Source organism: Alternaria ventricosa (genome assembly GCF_023758065.1).
Source record: "Alternaria ventricosa strain BMP 2768 chromosome Unknown scaffold_4, whole genome shotgun sequence".
In the NCBI taxonomy this organism is placed as follows: domain Eukaryota; kingdom Fungi; phylum Ascomycota; class Dothideomycetes; order Pleosporales; family Pleosporaceae; genus Alternaria; species Alternaria ventricosa.
In genome coordinates, this window is record NW_026055684.1 from 213912 (window position 1) to 239853 (window position 25942).

At 51.7% G+C, this 25942-nt stretch overlaps 8 protein-coding genes across 8 annotated transcripts; 2 read left to right on the forward strand and 6 right to left on the reverse strand.

The window, feature by feature from the left end:
- Positions 1-714: 714 nt before the first annotated feature.
- J4E93_002743 (uncharacterized protein) lies at positions 715-1397 on the forward strand (the record flags this gene model as incomplete). The annotated part of the gene is made up of 3 exons (XM_049340684.1): positions 715-858; positions 1012-1131; positions 1179-1397. 3 exons carry the CDS (start codon positions 715-717, stop codon positions 1395-1397), a joined length of 483 nt encoding a protein of 160 aa, XP_049201566.1.
- A 1034-nt stretch (positions 1398-2431) lies between these two features.
- J4E93_002744 (uncharacterized protein) lies at positions 2432-6802 on the reverse strand (the record flags this gene model as incomplete). The annotated part of the gene is made up of 8 exons (XM_049340685.1): positions 2432-3887; positions 3945-4080; positions 4130-4449; positions 4907-5375; positions 5426-5864; positions 5911-6168; positions 6216-6547; positions 6649-6802. 8 exons carry the CDS (start codon positions 6800-6802, stop codon positions 2432-2434), a joined length of 3564 nt encoding a protein of 1187 aa, XP_049201567.1.
- Positions 6803-7706: 904 nt separating this feature from the next.
- Positions 7707-8927, reverse strand: J4E93_002745 (uncharacterized protein; the record flags this gene model as incomplete). The annotated part of the gene is made up of 1 exon (XM_049340686.1): positions 7707-8927. The coding sequence occupies one exon, from the start codon at positions 8925-8927 to the stop codon at positions 7707-7709; it is 1221 nt and encodes a 406-aa protein (XP_049201568.1).
- A 4164-nt stretch (positions 8928-13091) lies between these two features.
- Positions 13092-16721, reverse strand: J4E93_002746 (uncharacterized protein; the record flags this gene model as incomplete). The annotated part of the gene is made up of 5 exons (XM_049340687.1): positions 13092-13124; positions 13270-14489; positions 14546-14751; positions 14807-16562; positions 16613-16721. 5 exons carry the CDS (start codon positions 16719-16721, stop codon positions 13092-13094), a joined length of 3324 nt encoding a protein of 1107 aa, XP_049201569.1.
- Positions 16722-17230: 509 nt separating this feature from the next.
- On the reverse strand, positions 17231-18558 carry J4E93_002747 (uncharacterized protein; the record flags this gene model as incomplete). Its single annotated transcript, XM_049340688.1, has 5 exons — positions 17231-17258; positions 17304-17537; positions 17605-17898; positions 18037-18412; positions 18462-18558. The coding sequence occupies 5 exons, from the start codon at positions 18556-18558 to the stop codon at positions 17231-17233; spliced, it is 1029 nt and encodes a 342-aa protein (XP_049201570.1).
- A 150-nt stretch (positions 18559-18708) lies between these two features.
- J4E93_002748 (uncharacterized protein) lies at positions 18709-19680 on the forward strand (the record flags this gene model as incomplete). Its single annotated transcript, XM_049340689.1, has 4 exons — positions 18709-18749; positions 18795-19046; positions 19094-19341; positions 19400-19680. 4 exons carry the CDS (start codon positions 18709-18711, stop codon positions 19678-19680), a joined length of 822 nt encoding a protein of 273 aa, XP_049201571.1.
- A 1824-nt stretch (positions 19681-21504) lies between these two features.
- On the reverse strand, positions 21505-21987 carry J4E93_002749 (uncharacterized protein; the record flags this gene model as incomplete). The annotated part of the gene is made up of 2 exons (XM_049340690.1): positions 21505-21511; positions 21686-21987. The coding sequence occupies 2 exons, from the start codon at positions 21985-21987 to the stop codon at positions 21505-21507; spliced, it is 309 nt and encodes a 102-aa protein (XP_049201572.1).
- A 1040-nt stretch (positions 21988-23027) lies between these two features.
- J4E93_002750 (uncharacterized protein) lies at positions 23028-25290 on the reverse strand (the record flags this gene model as incomplete). Its single annotated transcript, XM_049340691.1, has 4 exons — positions 23028-24180; positions 24231-24395; positions 24445-24857; positions 24913-25290. The coding sequence occupies 4 exons, from the start codon at positions 25288-25290 to the stop codon at positions 23028-23030; spliced, it is 2109 nt and encodes a 702-aa protein (XP_049201573.1).
- Positions 25291-25942: the final 652 nt, after the last annotated feature.

Below are 25942 nucleotides of genomic sequence, written 5' to 3' on the forward strand. Positions count from 1 at the left end.
CGTTGCTGCACAGTCACTACAATGTCTAGCTAGCTAGCGGTTCGTTTGGTGTTTATTCAGGTCATAATCAAAGTTCAACTTCAAATCGTATACTTCGTATCCTAGACTCTGCCCGCGCTTATCATTTTATGTGCTTATCTTTCCGTTCAAACAAGGTGACTTTGTTGTGTCCGAGGCTGCGTGTCATCCACCTCCACTCAACATCAGTTCTTCTCCCACTGTCACTGCGGCATTAGCGTCTGTGTTTGTTTGCCTGTTCATTTCCGCCCGTTGCAAACGCTGCTCTCGCACGGCGTCAGCCACTCGCTGTCTGTCCCTCAGACACCACTAGCTAGCTCTTGTTGCTCACAACATACCGCCCTTTGCCTTCACCTATGCCTTCTCATCTCTTTTTTGTAAAGGCGGGGTAGGCGACGCACCTACCACATTAGGGGTGAGAGACAGGTGCCTAATTGTTTGACCGCTGGTACAGATAGGACATGGTACTATTTAGGTGTCTCTTCTCTAGTTTAAATTTTGACTTCTTACACTACACTATACTAGCACTTCCACAGTAACATCAAGTATCTGCTGAACACCCTCCTCTACCGGCTCCTACCAGTCATAGCCGTCGTCACTAAGATGTCCTCACGCTCTGCACGTCCTGCTCGCTCAGGGAAACTGTTATCTAACGGTGCCATGCGCTACTCACCGTTTGAGGATAACAGCGGTCAAATGCACGAACCCGTTGATGACAGCCAAGAGTACCTGCCAGATATTGCGCCTTCGGACAACAAGGAAGATAAAGGACCAATCCCGTCCCTTCTGTCCTCAAAGCCAAGAGTGATGGCACCTAGCGTGTCGATCCCGCGCCGTCGGGTAAGCAATCAAGAGGATATAGTCTAACGCATGGAAATACTAACTGTTTATAATTAGGGCCAAAGCGTAGAAGTTTGAATACCTGCGAGCATGCCAAAGAATCCATGAGGCGTAGCTCAATCACTATCCTCTTCAAAAGCTCAAGGAAAGCAGCGTGTTCCTGAACAACCAAAGCCGAAATCCAACCGCACAGAATCCGCCTCCAATCCGCTTGTACCTACACAGGAAGAGGTTCCAGACGAAGCAGAATCTGCGACTCATAACACGTACGACGTAGGTACTAAACTTGAACTCTTACAACTAAGCTAACAAGGCACTAGATCCGATATACGATTAATCCTCATGAGACCGGCCGTGGTACAGACTACCACATTAGTTTCTCGGCTAGAGGATTACCCACAGAGACGCGAAAAGTACCTTTCGAACAAATAACGAAGCACATGCGCCTTTGGAACAGGTGGGTTAAGGCAGACAGTGCTGATCGGCAGAAGGAGTATAAGAATAAGTTCGGTCGTTACCTAAAGGCCAAGCTGAAGTGATTCATGGTCTTTCTTCGCCATCTCTGACCTCTAGTAAGTCTTCTCTTCTTCAAATTCCTTACTTTTCTCTTTACTCCTAAACATAGCTAATTTCTCTAGAGCAGACATGCAAAACTCCTCTTCGGACTACGTAGTCCCGCACGTTTGGTCTTTGAGCTTCTGTTTCATTCCTTTCTTCAACATCATTCTAAGCGTGGTTTTAGACTCTAGCCATATATGCATATGCATATAGGCGCGTCTCTTCGAGCTCAGGGCTAAATAACTACCTTGGCTAGTCTAGCATTTGCGATTTGCGTGTTCTTTTCTTGTGCTAAGTTTGCTGTTTTCAACTGCGTATACCCTGCCCACCCATTTCACATCTACCTCTTCTAGTGAGCACACTAGCTCTTGCATTTATATTTTCTGCTAGTAGCACATCTTCTACAGAAAGTAACTAGCTATGTACAAATAATTAAAAGTGCCTACCTTTACCTTTAATACCTCCGCCGCCTAAGCGTGCTACTCTCTAGAGAGCGTACGTGCATATACTTTCCCCTACATATAATACAAGATGCAGCGCAAAGCAAGATCTTAAGGGCTCTGTCTATACACAGACAGGGCTTTGTTAAGAAGTGTAGAGCAGGCGGGGCGAGGACGGTAGGCGATGCTACGTAGTGAAGCACCCTGAAGCACCGTGAAGTACTGTCAAGCACCGTAACGCACCGTAACGCACCGTGAATGAGGAGATTATCACCCCGATTCACGCCAAATGTGCGCCAAATCCGCGCCAATTCGGCCTGGATCCAGCTTTAGAGAATAGACAGGGTGTTAACAGGTTGCAGTGAATGAGCAAGTTGCAGTGGACGTGCAACCTGCAGGCAACCTGCGCCAACAACTTGTTACCCTACTTCACCTAGACATTGCGACACTGGCAACTCCTTAGCTACAGAATACTTGAGTGGAGTGAGGATAAGCACTAAGAAATTGACTCGTTCTGATTCGACTGCGACGGAAGATTATCCCATGCGACACTGAATCAAGTTCATACATATCTATCATACACTGCCCTTGCCATCTCCACCGTCCATCCGCTCAAGTGCCTCCCTGACCTTTGCTACAGCTTCCCTCGCTGCCCTCCTTTCAGCTACACTTTCATCCTCAACGTACTCTCTGCCTCCATTCTTGATGATGAATCTGACTCTCTCCTCTGTGCCCTTCAACGTGCGTCTACCTTCTTCCCTCAGTGTACCCTCCCATGATTCTCTGGCGCCTTCCCATAGTTTCTGCATGCGGCGAAGAGAAAATGTAAGACCGAGTGCCGCAACGGCTGAAGCCTCGAAGACGGAGAAGGTGGACATGGAGACGTAGAGCAGTGCTGAGGCAGCGGACGAGAGGGATGTTGTGCTGAAGGTCTGTAGGAGAAGTCGTTGAGCGAGTGCCTGCAGAGGTGGCACAGTGTCATTGATGAGTTCTGTGCGAGCAGCCGCGATGTGTTCTGGCCATGGTATTGGTTTCCGAACGTTGGCGGATAGATCTGTTCGCGGGTTCTCTGCTGTCGGCGCTGTTTCCTGCGTTGTCACTTCCGGGATATCGGCAACAGCGAGGTGTTGGACGTCATCTGGGAAACCAGCTTGGTTCATGCGACCGGCGAGGTAGATGCTGTTCTTCTCCGCTGAGACAAGCCATCGCCGCTCGAGGATCTCCGAGCTTATCATCGTGACGTCGTCGACACGCCAGAGGAGCTTCCACCAAGCCAACTTATGCCAGTTTCGAGTCGTGAAGGCTTCATCAAGCTCGTCACGGAGCTCCGCATGAGACTTCTCGGCCCAGGTCTCGAGATGACCGACGATGGAAGTTGTGACGTCTGATTGTGTCTGGACTGGAGCAAGCTGTTGCAATCGAGCAGCGTCTTGTTTGGTGATGCTCGCTTCTACGTCATCGGCTATAGAAGCTACAAGCGTCTTCATCGGGGGCTTGATAGCGTCTGTGGCCTGAAGGTCTTGGACTAACCACTCCGACAGCGTTGGCAAACCACTTTTGAACCACCCTCGCTCATAGATGATGGAATTCTGGATCGACTCACGAAAGCTGTCGAGCGCTTTCGTGCCAACTTGGAGGTTGATGGGAGCGCTTGCGGCGTGGGTATCTGATTTGACTTCGTCCGACGGGGCGGGGAGGTCGACGGCCATCTTCACCATATCATCCATCTCGTTCAGACCATCCGCCGAGAATCTGCCAAATGCTATGGCGCTGTCCAGTCCTTCTCCTAATACTAAAGTCTTGTGTACTGGATATGGGACGGGCAATCCTCGTGCGGAAGTGGCCTGGAGCTTGGGAACCAGCAACGATTCGATGGAGCTTTCTGTGACCATATGAGGTAGGGATTTTGCGACGTTGACATTCATGGTAGAGACGAGGACCTCTAGGTTGTGCGATTGAAGGGTTCGTGAGGGTATGGAGAGGACCTTGTAGAGGGGCGAAGGCGCATGTGCATCGGCATCGTCGCCGTATCTGTACAATAATCATGTCAGCTGGTGCGCTATCCAGTATGGCAGATCAAGCACATACTTTAGCAATACCGCTCTTTCGTTGCTGTCGCCTGATTTCACGAGTTCCCTCTCCCACTGCTCCTCAGCACTGAGTGGATCTGCCAGTAGTAGCCGTGCAAGCTGCTGCGCACTCAATTGGCTGTTCAAACCGAGAACTGTCCATCGTCAGCCCCTAGTCCTCAGATTCACCTGCGCGTTCCGTACCAGCGACTCTTGTTACAGCATCCTGCGCCGCCAGACCCCGCAATGCCAATTGCAATCTGCTTATGTTGACATAGGTCTCGGCAGCTCCACTAAGCGCTGACAGTGCATCGTACAACTCCTTGTTCCGAGGTGGGATGTGCGGGCGCAGATTTATCGCGGTCGGGGAGACATGCGTCGATGCGGAGCGCACGCGGAGGCTGGTGGTCGGGCGTGAAGTAAGGACATTGCGACAGCGACGCGCAAGCGGGAGTCGATCAGTCGGTCCTGTCTTGCGAAAGATCGTCAGTCGCGGCACTGAGGCCACCCATGGAGGCATCGGGCTTGAAGTTGAGCATTGCTGTTGAAATGTCCATGTTGACGTAGGTCGGCAAAGCTAGCTTCGGCCCGGGCCCGTGCGCAATCTCATACGCCTTCACACGGAGCAAGTGGCTGTACACTGGTGTCATAGGAATTTGATTTTATGTGATTCAATGAGAGGTCGACGCCCTTAAACTTGAGCAGTCGACCGACAAATTACTACCGTACTTCGTAAGGTGAATGCCCTCTAGGTTACGCTGGCCCGAATACGCCTACGTGGTATACTGATGACATTTGGTGGCCCGCCAATACAGAAATCAAGAACCTAAACATCCTGCTGCAATGTCATAGCTCGTCTATCGGCTTCGCTCTCGGATCGCGAGCGCTTGAATCGCGCCTAGCTTCTCCGGCTGCGTCCAGAGCCAGATGACCTATACTAATTAGTTACTGCACGACGAGTTATGTAGGATCGATGCTTACATGCTGATGCGTCTTGCGACAGTTGCGAGGCCTTGGTCATTGTCGGCTTCTTTGGTGGCCTTCTCGAGAGCCTGCTCTCGGCTAACCTCCTGAGACTTTCGCACCTCCTCGTGGCTCGGCGGGAGCCTCTCATTCTGCAAATCGACCTTGCGAGCGTCCTCGAAGCTGTGGATCGCCTGCTTAATTCCCTCCGCACCGAGCATGAGCGTACCCGCGGGAAGTCGACCACCCGATGCCGTCTTGAGCTCAGTGACACGCTCAGACTCCTCGCGCAGCACTTGGAATACACGAGAGAGGCGGCCAATCGCCAGAATCTTGTTTTTGATCGCACGTCGCTTGAACTCGGTCGAATCTGGGTCGAGACTGGAGAGAGGTGGGGATGATGGGCCGGAAGCCAGAGAGCTGGGCGTCTCCTCTTCGAGCTCCTCCTTCGAACAGGTGTTTAGGATAGCAATGAGCATGTCAGTAACTACGACTTGTTAGTATGATATTCCAATGTGAGTTGGTACTTCTGCTTACTCTTTTCGCCAACAAATGGCAATGACCATGTGAAGACGTCCATGAAGTTAGGCAGCCAGTACGGATGCGGCGTGCAGTTGAACTGCCGGATGTTCATGACGTTGTTCTCATACTTCAGAACCGCAGCCTTGTTATTGTATACATCAAGGTAGTTCGGCGCGCTGAAGATTGTCATGACACTGGGGAAACCAGTCGTCCGTGTTTTCCTGTACATTCGGTATCCAGCATCTTGTGCCTCGTGCGCGCGGATGATTGACAAAAGGTTGTTTTTCTCGAGGAAAGCGCACGCAGCGGGGTACGAAAAGAAGTATGAGCATCCGCGAACGTGGTTGTGGACGAAGAAGTCGTTGGTCTTCTCTTGACCGAATTCCTCGAGGGGATCAGCCCAGAGAATATCGCACATGAGGCCGTGGGTGGGTGGCTCGCGGAAACGATCAATCTGATAAGGTTAGCGACGACGTTAGAAAGGGCATGAATCCACGTACGCTCTTCAAGTCGTCCAGAGTGTGAAGCTCGGGGCTCAATCCACCGTGTATACACAAGAACTGCTTGTTCATAACAGCCGCTAGGGGAAGTGCGCAGAACGAGTCCATGCAGGCCTCGTATACGGCCTCGGAGTACTTGTGCTTGCATTCGAGCTTGAATGTGAAGTAGTCGGTCAAATGGCGGCATTCGTGGTTTCCTCGGAGAAGCCAGAGGGTGTTGGGGTACCAGATCTTGAGCGACCAGAGGTACAAAACACACTGCGAGTGTCAGCCAATGCACAGCGGCTGCTTTCCTGCCGTCTTACCTCTATACTGAAATAGCCGCGATCGACATAGTCTCCCAAGAAGAGGTAGCGCGTCTCTGCTGGGTCGCCACCGACTTCAAACAGCTTCATGAGATCGTAGTATTGGCCGTGAACATCACCGCACACGGTAATGGGTGCGTCCATCTCCAGCATGTTGGGTTCCGATTTGAGGATCTCTGTGCCCTTCTTTATGATCCATAGCGCCTGTTGTTCGGTCAAGCGACCTTCGCGGTAGAAGTGCTGCTTCAGGAATTGGATGTTGGGCTTTGTGCGATCTTGAGGGGAGAAGAATTGCTCGTCGGTGGGCGGGTGGAAGGCGGGTGCTTGTACGTCTGGCGAACACGGCACAGTTAGCTGACTGTGTGCCTCGAAAACGTCGCAAACGCGAACAAGCTGGCGGAACACCATGCCACGACATATGGAATGAGCATACCTTTGCATACACGTTCCTGGGTGCTCACTTGGTTTCCATCCTCCATAGTATGCAGGGTGAAGTCAATCTCAGGGAGCGGCTTCTTCTCACGGACGGCGCGAATAGCATTGTCAATGTATTTTGACTGGTCGACATCCTGCGGTTGGTTCTCCATGGTGGGCGGTCTGAACAGCAAGCCGTAGGGAGTGAGCACAAGAAGACGGTGGAGGTGAAGGCAGCGAAGTAGTGGGGCGAGCGCAATGACCGCCTAAGCTTGAGTGGCGGCGGCGTGCGAAACGAAGGCCTCGGCGCGGTTAGAATTCTGGGGCCTGACAGCACGAAATAATAGTAGTCGACTGGCCGTAGGGGGATTTGTCGTTTGGCTCGTCGCGTGCTCGGGTGTGCGCTGGCGACAGAAGCTTAGGGCTGAAAGTGGGAATCAGAGGGGAAGTTGGTCCCCTTGGCTGTTCCCTGAGAGGCTGCCCAATCAGGAGCCGCTCAACCCATGAACGTCATAAACCGGTGAATAGCCTCGTGGTTTTGCTTGGCTTCAATTGAGTTATTGCCGGCGTTGTATATCGCCATAGAAATATCACGATTAGGATGGGCAGACAAAGGGCAGTTGGATGGCTTTCCCATGCTGTTCTCAATGGTAAATTCTCAATAGGAAGGATTCAAAGGCGGAAGTGAGGAAGCAAGCATCACGGCATTTGTATCAACAAAGTAGTGTAGAACGAACAAGCGTTTGATTTGATTTTGTACAGTGGGTACGGGGTATGTTGCGCTCGTAGACACGAGGCTGATCATAGCGCTTCTCTCCAAGGAAGACAACAGGGCATGCCAGCTCAATCTAGAGCTGGTCATGAATGAATGTAACAACAGTAAAGCACAAGAAAAATCACGAGCCAGATCCAAACGGTATCTGCGCATCGTGAAGAGGTATATGAACATAAGACCCAAAACCCAACCCATCCTGTATGACGACCCAATCCGTGGGTGTCCCGATCCATGTCCCAAACTCCAAGTATTGCATGTCGTAGCCAACGGCTGTTGAGGATATATGAATATCTGCGAGGCTCTTAGATCAAGAGGGACGAGCCGTGGCGGCGGTGGAGGTGGGCGCGAGGGAACTTGGCGGATCGCTTGACCGAAGCAACGACGGCACCACCAGTGCAGGACATGCCGTTGGCAAGAGGCTGAGCAACAGCACATCCGCGGTTGCAAAGGCCGAACATGTTGGAGCCGATGCACACAACAGCACCATCGTTGTCACAAGGGGTGCAGTCACTGCCGTTGGAGGGTGCACTGGGAGTGCTGTTGTCGGGCGCTTGAGGAGGCGCGCTGTAGGCTGGCTGCTCGGGAGCGCTGCTAGGCTGCTCAGCGACATAGGTGGGAGTAGGTGCAGCGACGGGGGCAGTGGACTCGACAGGAGTGGGCTCGGCAGCGGGAGCGGAGGAAGCACCAGGAGCGAAGACACCACCGTTAGGCGGAGGCGGCGCAGCGTAACCTGAAGTAGCGGCAGGTGCCTCACTGGAGGCGGGTTGGGAGGCCTCGGGCTGTGTGGGTGTTCCAATCTGCCCGTTGCCAGCACCCATCTTAGTCATCTGGTCGCATCCGGCACCGCTGAGCGTGTCTCCAAGGTGGGCACCGTTTCCTTCCGTGAGGCTTTCACCAGGGTTGGGGTAGTTGAAGTCTTCGTTTTCGGCGGTGCTGCAGGAAGTGGAGGGTAGATTGGCGACGAACATGTCCGGTAGAGACGAGAGAGCCTCAGATGCACTTGCGGCAGACGCCTTGCCAGTGCCGCTTCCAACTTGGATAGGAGCGCAGTTCATGTAGAACTCACGGTTACCAATCTTGTTAAGCCATGTCCAGGCGAAAGTGTATTGGCCGTCGGGAATGTTGTCGGGCATCTTAACGGGGAAGGTCGCAGCCTCGGTACCGTCTGGGTTCTCGTTCGGGAGATTGGCGGACGCGTTCGATGGGCAGCCACCAACGACACTGTGAATGACTTTCCATTGGGAGGATTCGGATGGCTGCTGGTCGGTGGTGATGGAGAATTGGCATGATCCACCACCGTGGACAGCGGAGCCAAGGAAGTCAATAATTTGAGTCTCGCCGGCGTTCCACTGGTTCATCTCTGTGACATCGTAAACGCCTGGTCGCTGCTTGCATGGGAAGTCGGCGGGCTCCAATGGTGAGCTGGTGAGACTCGAGAAGCCAAAGGGCTTGGGGTTGTTCATCCTCATGTGCGCGGAGGCACTGGCGGCGAAAGCCACAAGTAGGGTGGTCGAAAAGAACATGTTGATGTTTAAAAGAGTGATGTGAGAAGTAGATATTCTCGTTTGGATATCGCTAGACCTGCTGAGCGATGGAATGAATGTGATGGCTGTGGTGGTTTGAAGGCCGAAGAGCAAGTGATACTTGATATAGGCGGGAGAAGTGTTGTTGAGTCTAGCTCTTCGTTGACGCACAGCAATGGTAAAGAATGTGATCTGCCACAGGCAAGATGCGCAAAAGCAAAAGAGACAGAGAGAAGTTTGGTACTGCTGTGAATAGCCTGAGATGAGAAGGAAAAGCAGACGAAACACAGATCAGTTATATACGGAGGCTCATGTCTACCCACATGGCTAGCCTGTGGCGGTCGGGACGGGCTCGTACAGCAGTGCAAGGACTCAGGAGCCTATGCCCGGCGGATCATCGTGAAGAAGCATAGGCTATTCGACGGAGCAAGGCTTCTCTTGCAACGGTTGACGGGCTTCTTTCGGCTGGCGTCCCCCTCCCGGTTTAGCGGCAGGGGGACGAGCGCAGGATAAGTGGTGTAACGTCAAAGTCCTGAGCTCTCGGCAGGCACGATACCGATACCATTGGCCATGTGGTCATGACAAGAGCATTGTCCTTGAAACAAAAAAGCGGAGAGCGACCCAGAGGGAAGGCATTGGTGCGAGGCTATGGCCAGGGGGCCAACGTCAGGTTTGAAGTTTGTGCCGACGGTCTGTGTACTATGCAGGGGAATGCCGAATCCTAGCCTATCGATAACTCAATAGTGGGAAGAGCTAGCCATGGTGTGGAGTGGCGATCGCCTGCTAAAGCTGAAACGATCAGCATCCTTCGCGAGAGCCGCTGCGGAGCCTCCCATTGGCAGGCGTGCTCATCTCGACGCACACCTGGCGTCCGCCCATGGCTTGTCCGACAACAAACCAGGTTGCACAATCGCGACTTTTTGCAGGTAACGCAGAGGTTACTTACCGCCGTGTTTGCGACACGGGCGCCAGACTGAAGTTCTGGAGTCTGAACAGCAGCGGACCGGCCAGAATGACAAAGAGGTCTTTGATTGCAGGCCTTGTGGGCGACAGGCCGCGTCGATGTCATCGAACTTCATGCGTCGCACCCTGGGTATCCCTCATGCGAAAGGTCTTTTACTGGGCCTCCACCTTTTAGCCGTCACTTCTGTTACTCTCGACAATACTAGACCCTGGTTATTAACAGCCCTCGGTCTATGCATGGTTCCTGACGGCGAACGCTGCTAATCTGGGAGATCGACCCAATGCAACTGTCGTGGCCTCGTGTTCAGCTGGCTGCGCCACAACGTGGGCGAGTTGCTCTCGGTGTCGGAGCGTCGGTGTCGACGAAGGTCGCAAATACGGCGGATCCGGGCATAAGGTGAGTGTGGCTGCGGCGTCTGGTCTCGTGCAGGTGACGACACGGCGGTACCTAGCGACCCGTGGGCCTCGCTACCAGCCTGTCGTCGACATCAGCTCGTGATGGGAAAGCGTCGTTGCCTTCAGGCCTTCCTCGCTCCAACTACTGATTGGCTGACTACCAACCGCAGCTTGTTTCATCGAATCACTTACCCGCACACGATAGAAGGGCGGCGACGAGCCAACACCGCTGGGCCTCCCTTTCCTCCTGAAAGCTGATCAGTGGGGATCGAAAAAGGCTAGCGAGGCCTTGTTTCGGATGCGCCGTCGACTACTGACATTGGGCCGTCTACCACCAGCTGCAAGTTACTGACGCCAACAGCGCGAGACAAAACAATAGCAACCCCCGTTTGTGATTACGTCTACTTGATTTGTTGTTGCTGCTGCCCAACGAGAGTGAAACAGCGCGGTTGGTGCTAGGAATCGAAGATCCGGCGAACCTATGACATCGATACGGCTTTTTTGAGTGCGACATGCAGGAAGGAGCGATAACAGCCCCGCTCCTGCCATCTCAACGGTACGGCGTAGTGATCGCGGGGAAAGAGTTGAGGGAAGAGCTCCTTGGCTTCGTCAATTCTAGCGTGTGATAGGTAACCACCCACGCCTTTCACGAAACACCAGTTGACAGCCAAAACGAGATTTCTTCTTCGCAATTGCCTTTTGTCAAACACGTCACTGATCACCTCTACATAATCGCAATTGTCCCAGGAGAACGCATCCTCGCCATTTCCAGTAGTCTTCCCCGAACGCACGAACATGACTACACGTCACCTCACTCCACAACTGATCGAGTCCAAATCTCCTTTCGCACGGCTCGGTTGATCATCAATTGTAAGATCAGGCTAACAGTCAAGTCGCGGTCCTCGAGCATGTCAATTCTCGCACATACCAAGTCCAAAGATGGTCGTCATCTCCGCTACGGCCACTCACAGGAGGCCAGAATGATGTTACAACAAAACCTCGACTTAGTACTGTCGTTCTTCAACAAGATCCCAGCGGCAAGAGTTACTGGATCGCTCAAGGTTGCTTGAAACCTGACTAGATCGATGCGCGCTCTTCGCATCTTGGCACCTCACAAGCGTTCTCCGGTACAGAACACCTGCCATCGTCAATCCAGTTTAGACTGTACGTATATCAGCAATAATGACTTTTACTTTTATTAATCGTTCATATGACCGGCATGCTATCTACTAGTGGTGCCCTCTTGGTATTCTCGTATAATTTCCCTGCAGTACCGATAAATGTTCCACGACAATACGTACGTACCTTTCAATCATCTGTTCCTACATGATGAACTACTGGGACAGACGCAGTAGTAGTACGTGATACTAGAAGTGCACGCGCGCTGAACGCCACATCCAAGCTCGAGTCATTGCCAATAATGCTATAGTGGCCACCAGAATTCTGTGCGCGCATGTTGGAAAAGAACCCCATCACCAATCGGACATGCATACGACGTCCACAACTAAATTCATAGGGCGAGAGCCTCGGTATGAATGACCAGACGCCGCTAAGGTGCCGTATTTGCCGTCCCTTCGCCAATGTTCTCGTTGAATAAGCAATGATGAAATTACACGAAACCATCAGTTCGTCTTTGTTGATCTCGCGCTCGTGGCAACTACCATCTAGTACCGGCTGCAGGTTTGACATGAGCAGTACTCAAGTTCTGACTCGTTTCTCACACTACTCGACCAATTTTATCACAATACGGCCTAGGTGCGGTCTCGATCAGTAGCACGCCAGATCGCAAGAGCCACCTGTCACCAAATTCCTCCAGCGCGAAGAACCTATTGGTAGCCTGAAATTACATGTGATGCTAGCCTTGGATCTGCATCGCTTGGCCAGTGCATTGGAGTTGCAGTTCGCCAAAGTAACGTTGGTTCTTCTCCACCTCAACATTTTACGGAAGCTGTATTACTTTTTTGGAAGTTCTATACCGGACGGGATGTTTAGTGAGCAACGTCCGGAAGATCCTTCTGGTTCGAAAATGTGCACTGATTTGGCCTGCAGCTTTACGTGAATTTGTTCGCCGCTATGCTCGTTCTAGTAGGTAACACATCTGCCAACGAATCGGATTGGGGAAGGGCACGTGATTGCATCACATGCTGCTCGGCCCCAATCTCCACCATCCTTTCTGTGCGGCTCTGACCAAGCTTCATCTACTCAGCTACTCTGCATAGATTTCGTGACTCGGCCGAAAGATCAAGCTTGTCTTCACTCCTGCAAGCTTTTGTCGTAGAGCGAGCATTGATTCTCACTACATTAATTGAAGAGTGAAAACGAACATTTCGAAGAGATGTATATCCGACTTCTCATTGGATGACCGCTAAATTACAGCTGCGAAGTATTATTACGAATGTTCTTCTAGCGATTGGCATCAATTGATTGATCCTTTGCGCCAAGAACCAACTTTCCTCTCCAACCAAGTGCTTTTTGACCTAGTTCGTACAAATGGCGTCTTTTCAATGCCGATATGGACGCGTCCGTCTCCGCCACCAATGTAACTTCCATACCCATACCTCGCATTTAACTCCTCCAAATGCTGGGCACGGCTTTTCCTGTCCAAATAAGATGTCCCTCGCATGTCTAGTACGGCGCTACTGGCAGCGAACAACGCGACCACAGATGCAATCGATGTGGGCATCCGTGCGAGATACTGGCCAGGTCGGCGCATGTAAACAAGGATTGCAACGATGACATAGATGCAGAAGATAGCTTCAGAGATCGCGAACATTGGCGTAGAAATGAAAAGACGCTTTTCGGGCTCTATGCGCCAGCCTCGAAGGGACGGTAGACTCTCTGCCCCATTAGGCATGAGCAAAGTGTCTCTGTTGATACCCATCCATATCGCAAACAACAGTGAATACGCTTTGTTCAAAGGTGCTTCAATATCGTCGAAGCTGGGAAGGCCTTGGTCTGGATCAACTAGCCGACTACTATTCACTGCATGGCTAGCGAAGTAGTTTATGAAGCCGTCGGCAAAGCTGTCATTGTGCCATCCGGGGCTATCGTCCTTGAATATGTACCGATTAGACTGTCCAATGATGTTTATGGAATCGTTGCTGAAGATCGCGTTCGGCTGGTCGTTGTCCAGGGTAACGTTTTGCACTTGTTTTTGGAGCCGGCCGCTGGAGTCTACACGAACAGTCGCAAAGCCGGTCATCAACCTAGGGCGACAGTGTACGAAAGCTGAGTTGTGCTCATCCAGAGATATCGGTTTGATCTCTCCGCAAGAACCAGTGGGATTTCGGAGCCATCCCAAGACGATTGATCCCATGCACACCTCCGCGTCAGCCTGAGTAGAGTTCGCCCTCGGTTCAAGTATGAACGCCAACTCAGCCGCGCTTGGTCCCGTAACGCAAGAGTTCCCAGTCGTGGAAATCGGACCTTGACGCATGTAGGTTCCGGTCTTGGTGCACTGAACACTCCTCCCAGTATCGGTGGTCACTGTGATGTTGACCGATGGGTTGATAGCTTCACTCGTCGATAGAGGTTGGATGATTCCGGCTTGAAAGCTCTCGTCGAACCTGAGGCTGTTGCATTCAAGCTTTGCACCAAATGCTCTGGTTCTGGCTTCGATGTCTTTCGTTGCCGTGGTATTCGTTCGTTGAGCAGCGAACGGAAGGTAGAACATATTCTCATCGGTCCACGCTGGCAGCGGTATACCTTGCCTGAGATATGAGTCCGCAATCAAGAACTGCTCCTCTCCATTGCTGCCTTGGTAAGCGCCAGAAGCAACATTAGAGCCGAAATTTTGACCGCCTACTGGGCCTATATTTCCATCCACCGGCATGAACTTGAATTGCAGAGGTTGATCCGCCATTATCGCGTGATGAATATCGATAGTAGCTTGATTGAACAGTCCAGCAAGACTAACTGCAAGGAGGTTTGCCAGCAACGCCATGGTACAAACCGCAGCAAGTACGAGGTGCTTCGACCTCAGGGCTTTGAAAATGACCAATTGCGGTGGTAGGGAAGCATAATCGAGGTCGATTGACTTCTTGGCTCGCGCGTTACAGCTTTGCAGCTCCTCAATGGGTTGCAGCATGCAGAGCATACGATTGAACAGAACCCAGATTGGTTCAATGAGTGTAGCTATAGCCGTGGGGATGTAGTTCTCGAGGATGTTTTGTACAAGCGTGTTCTTTGAGGGAAGTGGTAAACCTGGTTCAACAGTCAATAATTGCAAGTGCTGAAAGTGGTGGAATAGTATGTTGTACCTTGTAAACGAGCTTTTACAAAAAGCACAATAAGAACCGTTGCTAATGCGATTAATACACTGACGAAGAGTCCAGCTACCCATAAGCTAAACTCGGTGGGTCGAATTGGTTTCGCGATATCGGTTGGTGTATCGCGATGCTGTGCTGCTGGCATGGGCATGTTTTCGTCTGCGATAATCTCGGGGGATTGATCAAGTTCAATAATTCTGTCAAAAGTATCAGCTTGAATTCATTCCGGCCCTTGTGTTGACCCAAACTCACCCGACCGATGTCCCATCATCAACGAGCTTGTAACGCTTGTGTCCAAGATACTCCTCAATCCCTTTCGTCGTGCAACAGTCCAGTCCTTCAATGTCAGCCAGTAGTGGCTCGTTGTCGGCTACCATCGCCATGATAGCAGCGATAGTGCTAGGATTTGAGCGAAGATTTTTTGAACGCGTGAGCGAAAGGTACAGCAGCGCAATAGTCGCTAGAGATATGGCACCGAGAAATCCTTCTACAACGTAAACAAAGACGGGTTCCATAAGCACGGCTTCCGTCGTGTCTATGATATGCCCAGTAACATTGTTGGAGGTCCGGAAATCTTGATCGAGAACATCTCGCATCGCTCGAGCGAACATCAATCGATATCCGTCTGCGTAGGACTTGGCCAGTACCTTCCAGTCTAGGTAGTCCTCCAGAGGCAGGTTGCTGACAGCCAGAGCTAGTCCAACCATCGGCTGCACCACACCGGCACCCATGGGCCCACTACCCAAGCTCAAATTCGTTCGCGCGATGGAGTCAATGTAATCAGGTACAGATTTACTCGGTATTAAATCGCCTCTCACTTCATCTCCAAGTGAGTTTGAACTCATCAACTGCTCCAGGCGGGTAGTGTTGAATAAGCTTGATTCCAAAGGCTTCTTTGCGCCCGTAGGTCTGATGAGTGACGGTTCCAGAGAGACTGCATCCACAGTTGCCAGTACGGGTTGTTGATAGTAAGTTGGCCAACAGTAGATGGCGGTGACATTCTGTGGTGCATCGGTACCTCTGGCTTTGTTGCGGCTCATAGCAGCGTAGAAAGTCGTATTACTGGTAGTAGGACAATAATTGTCGAGGGAGTAGTCGGCAAACCCTAGAGGATTCCAGTAGCCCACGTACATGGCAGTAAACTCTTTGTTGTTGAGTACAGTTCGCCCTGGCCAGGCTTTGTTATCGCCCATAGTGATGTTGCCATCCAAGCCTAGATGAAAGGAGCATCCGTTGGTACTGTTGGCGATAAGACCATTACGTGCTGAGTTTCTACTGAAGATGGCAGGCTCGCAGTATAGATCTGCACTATACATCGTTGTTGGGGCAGACCAGGTTCCGTGCGATATAGATGCGTCGGGAGAAATGGCTTTTGGTCGAATCGGCGCAAGCGTAAAGTTACGTGCCATGTACTGCGTAAGCGTCTCGTTCTGAGCTGCGATTGCGTAAGTCGATTGCGCGAATCGTAGTGTCATATTCGATGCCTGATTGCTGGCTGGGATGAAGGCCGTCGACTGGTCAAATGGACTTGTTGCATTTCGAGTGATGGTTTGCGTAGAAAAGATACCGGCTTGTGTGGGTACCAAGCCCATAGTTACTAGAACAACGGCGAGAGAAGCCCAGAATACAGGCCAATGTCTGTCCCTGGCAGCCTTCAATGGAACCAGTGGTACGAAATCGAAAGGGTAGTGTAGGAGTAGTGAGTCTTTTCCCAGAGCGCCCTGTTCCTTACTCAGCTGATAGTAAGGCTCCATACGTTTGGTCTCTAGATCGATCCATGCCCAATATATGCTGAAGATGACTGCGGCAATGGTCGGGAAGTAGAGGTAGAGGAATGTTCGGCTCAAAGGAAGGTCGCTTATCTTGGGTGCAAAGATGATACCATTGTCCCGCTGGCTCCTGGAGAGTAACACCTGTAGGACGGCGATTAGGGTCCAGCAAATCGTGATGGTCAAAATAAGGACTGGGGCGCGCAGCGCTGATGGTTTCCATGTCTTCGTTTCTAATTCTACGTTAACATAGCCCATTGTCCTAGGTGACCCAACACTTGTAACGTACGTTCATGCTGTTCATTACGCTCAAAAATCGAAACGATGGTGTTTGACTTCTTACGTCCAATAGCATCCGGGGAGCTTGATCGCGCCACAGGCGCTAGACTGGCATCCATCGCGAAGAAAAGAATGCGCGACGAGCAGACGAAAAGAAGCGCGACGCGAGAAATGCAAAGGAACGGAAGTAGATTCAGGCATTCTACACGCTGAGAGGATAGATACTTAACAGCATTATCGTGGAGCATAAGCGCCCCCAAAACTCAAGGCGCGAGACTGCGCCGCAAAGATGGCTACCATCCAATCATTTAGCGACCGCAGGCCCGATTAGGGCAAGAACCACAACCTCGGAACGCGACGATTGCGGGCCGGCGCTGGAACATCCAATGCGATATCCGAGCTGTGCGGTAAGTGGATTCAGACTTTTCTGTAACAGTAAAAACGCAGGTACGGATAGCTATACTTGGGACATGTCGCGGAGATCTGCCGGTGTCGCAATCTTGGCTTCGCGACTAGCAATATTGAGACACCTGACCATTATGCAGCAGGAGCACAAGGTCATCACTTTCTGGAGGCTTTGCTGATGATCTGCTAATAGGCGGTTGTGTGTTGTCAACCGGGATAATCCTCAGCGGAAAGCCCCAACTTCACGTTTCCTGCAAAATTGTGAGCGGTGAAAAGCGACAGCGCGCAGTACTTACCACCATGTGCGTAAGTCAACAGTTGATACATCGATACCCAGATCCCGCAGCGCGCTAGTGTCCAGATGACAGTCGTAAGGCCTGATGGTGCCATCTTTTGGTTCTTCGTCAGGTTTGAAGGGCTCCATATTGTCGAGCGGCAAACCCATGATATCGGAGAATGTTTGGCAGATCTGCCATTTAGTCATGCGATCTTCCGAGCTGAACTGAAGAACATTGGGTAGCTCGCGCTTCCTACAACAGGGCGTCAGCACTGTATGAGAGAAGCATCTCTTCGATCGGAGACGCGGGTTTGGCTTACGCGTTCGCGGGATCAAGATACAGCTTCGCTATGTCGCGGCATACTCGGCCAACGTCTTGAGTGTTGGTAGGGTATCGAAGCGCATAGTCGTCGATTTGGATCTTGGGTTGGCCATGCTCTATCTGTTGGGCGTTCCACAATTGCGACATGAGGACATTGACTGCACTGTCTTTGGGCTCATCGCAGGATCCATACAGGACCGGTACTCGAAGAACGACGACTTTGTTCTTTGCGCCAGTCTTAGCAGCAACCTCAAGAACAGCCTGTTCGCCTTCCAGCTTGGTTTGGCCATACCTGGTCGAGGTTGTCAGCCGTGATCAGACACCCCGCCCAGCATTAACCTGGGATAGCGTTGTTTCTGGACAGGCTCGGAAGACATGAACGAACGACACAAGATCCGCTACGACTAGGTTGTGATACATCAAGACTTACGTATTAGGTGGGTTCGGCGTCGAATCTGTCCGGTAGGGAGCTTCTCCAGGTCTACCTCCAAACACGTAGTCTGTCGAGATGTATATAAGGAAGATTCCCCGAGAGATGGTAGCTTTAGCCAGCGCTCGACTCGCGTCTACGTTCAATTTTCTGGCTGCTTCTGGGTCTTTGGTGCAAGAGTCAGGGAAGCGGTTGGCAGCACTGTGGACGACGACTTTCGGGTTGACTTCATCAAGGACCCTGGAGACCTCATTATGATCCAATATGTCCAGCTTCACGACGTCTGGAGCAGTGATGCGATGCAGACCAGTGCCGATAGACTTCCAGCCATCTACCAAGAATTCTCGCTGCACTTGACGGCCGAGCAGACCACTAGCTTCGCTCTGCGGTCAGCTAGCAGTAACACATTCGTGGAGGCTATTTACCACCGGTGATCAATGCTGTCTGTGCCATGCTGATGCCACGCGCAATCAATGAGTTCTTGAGAAGTTTAGTTGCGGTGATGACGACAGCAGGGTGCATCTATGGCAGCTGCCGTGGGGCACCCCCAGGTCCGCGCATCATCACGTGCTACCGTAGCGAGACCCTGAATCCCTGCAAGCTCGCCGCGAGTGTCGGATTGTCGCGACGCAACAAGCAACCCACCGCTTACACGATCCATTCGCGCCCACCATGTCCACCATAGTCAAGGAAGCTTCCCAGAGCTCATACCCGTACGTCGGAGAAGCCGTGTTGATTGCACTAGCTAATTGAAGCAGCCCCGTCATTCCCAAAGACTTCAACGGCAACCAGCCAAAGACCATCCGCTTGTTCCCTCTCAGCAACTACACATTTGGCACCAAGGATGGCCAGCCCGAAGAGGACCCTTCGGTCCTTGCCCGGCTCAAGCGGTTAGAAGAGCACTACTCGGAGCATGGCATGCGACGGACCTGCGAAGGCATCTTGGTCTGCCATGAGCACAACCACCCGCACATCCTCATGTTGCAGATCGCAAACGCGTTCTTCAAACTGTATGTCTTCGCATCCTCCATCTTGTATCCCCACTGACGTCATGCAGACCTGGCGATTACCTCCGCGCCGAAGACGACGAGATTGAGGGCTTCAAGGCGAGGCTGAACGAGCGCCTCGCACCAGTGGGCACGCAATTTACAGGCGAAGGCGTAAACGACGAGTGGGTAGTTGGCGATACGCTTGCGCAGTGGTGGCGGCCCAACTTCGAAACCTTTATGTACCCTTTCATCCCTGCGCATGTCACCAGGCCAAAGGAATGCAAGAAGCTGTACTTCATCCAGCTTCCCCGTAGCAGTAAGTCGATTCGAGTCGCCTGTGTTCCACAATACGTACAATTGCTAATACTTCGCAGAGGTTCTCAGCGTTCCGAAGAACATGAAACTCCTCGCCGTTCCTTTATTCGAGCTCTACGATAATACCGCGCGCTACGGACCACAGCTTTCGGCTATCCCTCATCTGCTCTCCCGCTACAACTTCGAATTCGTCGACGAGGATGGCAATGTCGCAGCGTGCACACCTGGTGTAGGCCCGCCAGACGGATACCGGCCTCAGACCAAGGTCCTTGCAGGCGGCGATGGGGACGATACTACGATGGAGCAGAATGGGGAAGGTAGCGATATCACTCTTTCGTAGACCGCTTCCTTCATCATTTCGTTCTTTGAGTTTTATCTTGCTAATTCATACCCGGTGTCAGGCGTTACCACAGCGTAGGCATCAAGACTTTAGTGGTTTGGTTACGATGCCCAACTTTCGACGGGGATGCTCGATACTTCTTTTGTTCCTGGCCTGGTACGTAGAATGAGGAGGGGTGCATCATGTCGAGTCTTGACTATATCGTACGCGCTTTTGGTTGCCACGGAGCTGCAAACGTTACGCCAGGACAGTGCATAGCTAGGAGCATGGCGCACGTGATGAAGCTCATATCTCGAGGCCGTATCTCATCACTAATTCGCGCCATGCAAGTATAAGCGGTCTTTGCTTCCCAAGAATGAAAGTATATGATCAAGCGAAAACTTCCAGATAATGTTCTGTGCCAGGCCCACTAGTTCCGCAACAACCGGTACCGATGAGCCACTCAAAGCCTGCCTATTCCAAACCACGTCCATGCTAAAAGTTACCGTTAGATTGGAGCACTCGCGAAAGCAATGAAATCTGGTTCCAGATGCCCGAGCCAAGGGTACGAACAAAAGAAAGGCTTGTCTCTCACGAGGGCCTCACACATACGCAGCATACGACGAACCATTTTCAACTACTGGAAGCACATTCTCTTATTGCTTGGGTCGACCAGATTCACGTCTTGAAGGTCGTTAGATAACTCACTGTAATTTGCGACGCCATACACACGACTGGCTGGTGATCCTCATAACCTGAGACCACTTGCAATTCGCCTTCGTTCTCCTATGAGATCCCGGTAATGCTAATTCTGTCCATGCATAGCCATGGTTCTGCAACAGAGCGATGGAGAATTCTCGTTAGTTTACCACCGTCTAGAGATCTCTATTCGACTCCTCTTCATATAAGAACCTGCACATCCCTCCTCTCACATCCTTTCCCTCTCACCATATAGCAGTAACTTCCAGCCCCAACACAAGTCAATCAAATCTCAGGAAGAAAGACCTCACACAAATGTACGAACAGCTTCCCCCTTATCTATTACAACTGGCTAATACATCATAGTTTCAAAACGATACCACTCTCGTACTACCTGCCTCATCCTCTTGCTTGCTAATACTAACTAAGTCTTCTAGGCCCTTGCCAAAGATGCGTCTTCTCCTCTCCGTCGCCGCCGCCGTGGCCCTCTTGGCGACTGCCACGGTCGCCCACAGCGGCAAAGACAGGATCGTTTGGCACGAACGCCCGGTCAAGGAGCAGCACGGCTGCATAGTGACCTGCAAGAAGTCGTCCGATCAGCCATCGGAGTTCTACAGGACACAGTGCGCTGTCTGCATGGACAGAATCAGGAACACCGTGTGCGCTGATTGCGCAGCAGCATATCGGGATGGAGTCCCGTTCGACAAGTCTGTAGACCGCTGTTACCGATGCCGTCATGTATCGGACTACGACTCCTCCTCTGAGTTCGACGAGCCTTGGGACAAGGATGGCGGGTTCTTTTGGCCCGGTCCCGAGGGCCCCGAGGACTGGAAGTTTCCAAGCTAGAGAAGTTTGAGATGCTTAGGAGGATTCATGAAGGGGATGAATGGCTACCACGCGCAGTGGTTTTCGAACAGTGGATGAAGACTTTTCCACTGATGGGTATGGGTCACGACTAGCATAGTACCACAAAGCTAGAACAAATTGTTTGGTACAATAGTGAGCCTTAATGAGTGATTTAATTGCGAAGAAACGAAAGAACACTTGAAAGAAACTTGCTCTTCATCGCAACGACCACATCTACGGCATCTTCCCAGAGGACACACCTCTCTTGATGCAATTGGGACAGTAACGCGACTGATGCCCTTAGACCCTAGGGCAAGTGATGCTGACCGACGCGAACAACTCACTAGTGCACATCTTGTTAAACGGCGTCATACTGCTGCCTCTGCAATCACTACCGCTATGAATCGTAGTCGTGCAATGCCTACAACAACGAGACCACACGTCAGTTCATATACTTTGGAGCAGAATCTGAAAGACGTACCCGATATCAGACTCGTACCATGCGAAGATTGATCCAACATTCTGATACGGAATGCATCTGTCCTCGCCGGGAAGTACGTAGATGTTCCAAGCAGGACCGTCGTTTTGATCGCACTCGCGGTTGCTGAAGATCCAAATTTTGGCAAGATTCTTGGGCAGGTTGCCGGATAGTGCGTCGCGGCCTAGCTCGCCTGCCACTGCGTCTAGTACTGGCAGTGCTTCTGACAGTAGTGCGGGTGCTGGGTTGGCCATGGATGTTGCTACCAGAGCACTGAGGCTGAAGAGGAGGGGAGAGAAGTGCATGGTGGCTCTCTTGTAATGTGATGGCTCCAGTAATGACGTTCCAAGACTGCTGTGATAGGAGCTCCTGGTGAAAGTCGAGGCTGCGTATCTTATACGCGTAGCTTACCATGTCTCTAGTGCCATCTCCAGCGGGAAAGGTCCTTCGAGACATTTGTGAGATATTGGCAACACTTACCATGAGTATAGGGAACGTTTCAAGTCGATAGTTTAGCGATCGTGAAAGCCCTGTTCGTGCTGATCAATGTTATGACGCCTTTCTGCTTCGGCGCATCGTGAGTGCCGCCTCATCCTACATTTCGCATAGCCCTATTCCACATGGAACGCCAACACTCTATCTAAAACAGATCGTAAACACATCTGGCCTCGTAGGCAGTAGCTCTTAAGTGTGTATGTCTCACAGTGTCATTTCGTGGTTGTAGATGTCGAGTTCGGTAGCAGGCCTCGGAGTCCGAAGAACAGTGACAGTAAGTGGGGCTAGAGCGTATGGTGACAACTGGGAAACACGATTTGCTGAGAGCGTACAATTGGTTCAAATGCGATTGCATGCAGGTTAAGGAGCTGACAAAACCTGGCGTACACATTTCGTGGACAGCGTCAGACAACTTACGGCAGGCATGGTGTCACTGGCCTCTGCGAACTAGCCCAGCTAGAGCCTATGTTCCCATCTCGACAACACATGTGTCATTTGTAACGTGTAATACAGTCAGTACAATCTGCCTTCTTGCAGCATATTAGCCGAAAGATGCGATGAGGTTTAGATCCTTGAGGGATGCTGAACTACCGGGATGTGCAAAGTCAGGCAAACTTGGTTGAGAAACCACTCATCTATACAAAGAACTCTTGGCAGGAGGATAATGTTCTGATTGCTTATCTTCTGTGCTCATAATATACATTATCTTGTAATATACATTATATACTAACTATGTATGGAAATGAGAGACTTGTGGGTTAGGCTAATGTGATGATGACGTATGAAAGCGAGTGGTGCGTAAAGAGCGTTGCGACATCCAGTATGTGGGTCTACCCGTGCCACGGTAAACTCATGGGAGTACGATCTGTACAGTCCGGGCGATGCTAGGGACTCCCTCCTTCGACATGACAAAGACGTAGTAGGCACCTGGGATGAGAATGCCACTGTCGTCAGGCAGTGTAGCAGTGTAACTGCATCCATCACCCTTGACATTCGTCAGGGGCACGCGGCGCTGATCGGTGTTGACGGAGTGTGTGACGCTGCCGATGCGGACCAAGGCGAACTTGAGGCCTGGTGTAGATGTCTCGACTTGGATGGTCAGTTTGCCTCCAACCTTGACGCTCTCCACGCTCAAAGAGCTGATGACTGGTCGGGTTGCGGGGGTACCGTCGTTGTTGAAGAGGTATGGCGGGGAAAAGATCTGGCCATCGGCATGGTCGACGAGTTTGTTGCAGTTGGCGGAGCTGCGGCCAACTCCCTGCGCGACGTAGCAGAGACCACCGCCACCGGAGAAAACGCGTCCATCAGCTAGCAGGATACTGACTGAATGATAGTTGCGAGGGACAGCTTGTGGTGCTAGAGTCTTCCAAGATTTGGTGGCTGGGTCGAACAGTTCTGGGTAGAGAGCTCCGTCCGTATCGGTGAAGACCAATGAGCGCTTTTGACCACCGCTGACGAGAACTTTTCCGTCAGGCAGAACGACCGCGTTGGAGAAACCGCGAGGGTAGGCCATGTCCGCGACTCGCTCAACCTTGGCAGGCGTGTTCGGCTCGCCGATGGTAGTGATATGGGCCCGAGCATTGGCGTCTGAGTTGGTGTAGTCAGGCGCGCCGCCAGCACTCAAGATCTTGCCAGCAGTGGCATCGTACATGACGAAGATTCCACACATCGCATCATCAATAGGGTCACGAATACCAGCAGCGACTTGCGATCCAGTTCCCTTGGTACCATACCAGTTCATGGCCTTGCTTGGACCGGCCTGGAAAACGGAGGCGTTCTTCCAACCAAACAACCATGCATGATTGTCTTCACGCCAGATGCCTTCATGGTCGGTCGTGAGCATAGCCTTCATCTTCGCGTTTGGCAGCGCGGTCCATGTGTTGGTGGCAGGATCGTAAACTTCGCCGTCTTTGCCCTTGCGTGGACCAGAGTATGCACCTCCGATGGTGAAAACGCGGTTGTCGGATGTCGTCGTGGATGATTGGTAGCCGCGAGCCATTTTCCTAAGTACTGTCAGTATGAAGTTCACACCATTGAGCTAGAAGAGACTAACATATCGGGTGCACGAGTGAATCCGTTGGATGCTGGATCGTAAAGACTGGCCGCTGAAGCGTCAGATCCTCCTTGGATCAGAAGCTTGCCGTCCTGAAGACTGCTCATTGCGGGACAGAACATGTCGTGATGAGTGTTGCTCACTGTACGAGCTGAGACAGCACCACTGAGAAAATGTTAGCGTGCGTTGTTAATACCGGACCAGTATGACTTACGTGTTGAAATTGTAATCCGCAAACTGAGTGCGTCCACCAGCACCTCCGAAAGCATCAGCACCCCAGCTCGAGAATACGAGAAGACGTTCCGAGACAGGGTATTCCGGGACGACATATGCAGCAACGGGGATGACGGGCAGGCGGATAAGATCTGACCATTCACCATCCTTCGCAGGCGCAGGTGCTACATTGAGACGCATTACATCGAAGCGTTTGTCGGTTGACCAGATCAAAGTGTTACTGCGTGAGTCGGCTTTGATGTGGCAAGCCTTCTTGGCAGAGTCGTAGACAGCGGCGGTGCATGTTGCCCAGTTTGCGCAAAGGTAGGCACAGGTATCGAATGTGTTCACGCCCTGCCATATCTTCTCGCTTGGTCCGCGGATGTCGGTGCCGGGGCAGATGCTGTATTGTTTCTAGCGGTGCAATGTTAATATCCGCATATCTCGAGCCATTGGGGATCAGACTTACCCTGTTTCTGTGATACGTCCATTCGCCAGCAGGGCAGCGAGCGATGTTCACTTGCTCTGCTTGGATGACCTGGAAGCGATCGTTGGCAACCCAATTCAGACCGGCAAGATCCTTGAAGTGGCAATCCTTCGTCTTGGTATCAAACACTGCCTTGAAGCAGTCCATACTCTTGTCGCAGAGTTTTGCACATGCTGTAACCGAAGCAACGCGCTTGATCGAGGTCGTAGGTCCAGTGAGGTCGGTGCCAGGGCAAACTCGATACCTGATGCCTTCCGCTCCAGTAAAGATATCGTCGTTGCCGGGGCAAGCATTAAGACCGTGGGTAAATTGTAAAAGAGTGGCTGCCGAAAGCACGGCGAAAAGAGTGCGGACCTGCATCTTGGATGTGAAATCAGACAACTGGCCTGGGGCAGGAATCGAAGGACTGGCATCAACTATCTATATACCCGTCCCAGCCACGATCCCATCTCGGTGACCCGCATAGGAGTTTGCAAAAATGGATCCCAGTGAAACGAACGAGGGGATTGTAGACCTAGCATCGAAGAGGATAGCGTACTGCCAAGATGGGAACCGTTCGTGAGTAGCTACCCTGTATATGCTCACCTATATATTGTATTTTAGTATCTTCGATAGCGCTGATGGCACCAGATCCGGACCTGACAGGGGATTCATGTCAACGGTAACGGGCCGGGACACCCAGGCAGGTTAGCGATGATGCCACTATCGGTATGCTCGGTGTTCCTGGAGTCATGCTTTCGACTGCGCCTCAAGCAAAAGATCGAATGGATCTCGGCTCCTGGGTCGTGATGTGGAGTGTCGCATTGCTGTAATGAGTTGTTATGCTGATGCGATAACACCTTTCCCCATTTTTTATGGGGACGTGTGCTCTTTCCTCTAACAGAAAGATGTACCTGACAACATTGTAGACATCCTGAATGGCCTGCTGCGGGATTGCGGCGATGGTTCTACACGCGCCAGCTGGCAATTATCGATTCCTTGTCAGGCTGCTTGAAACGCCAAGGCCAACGCT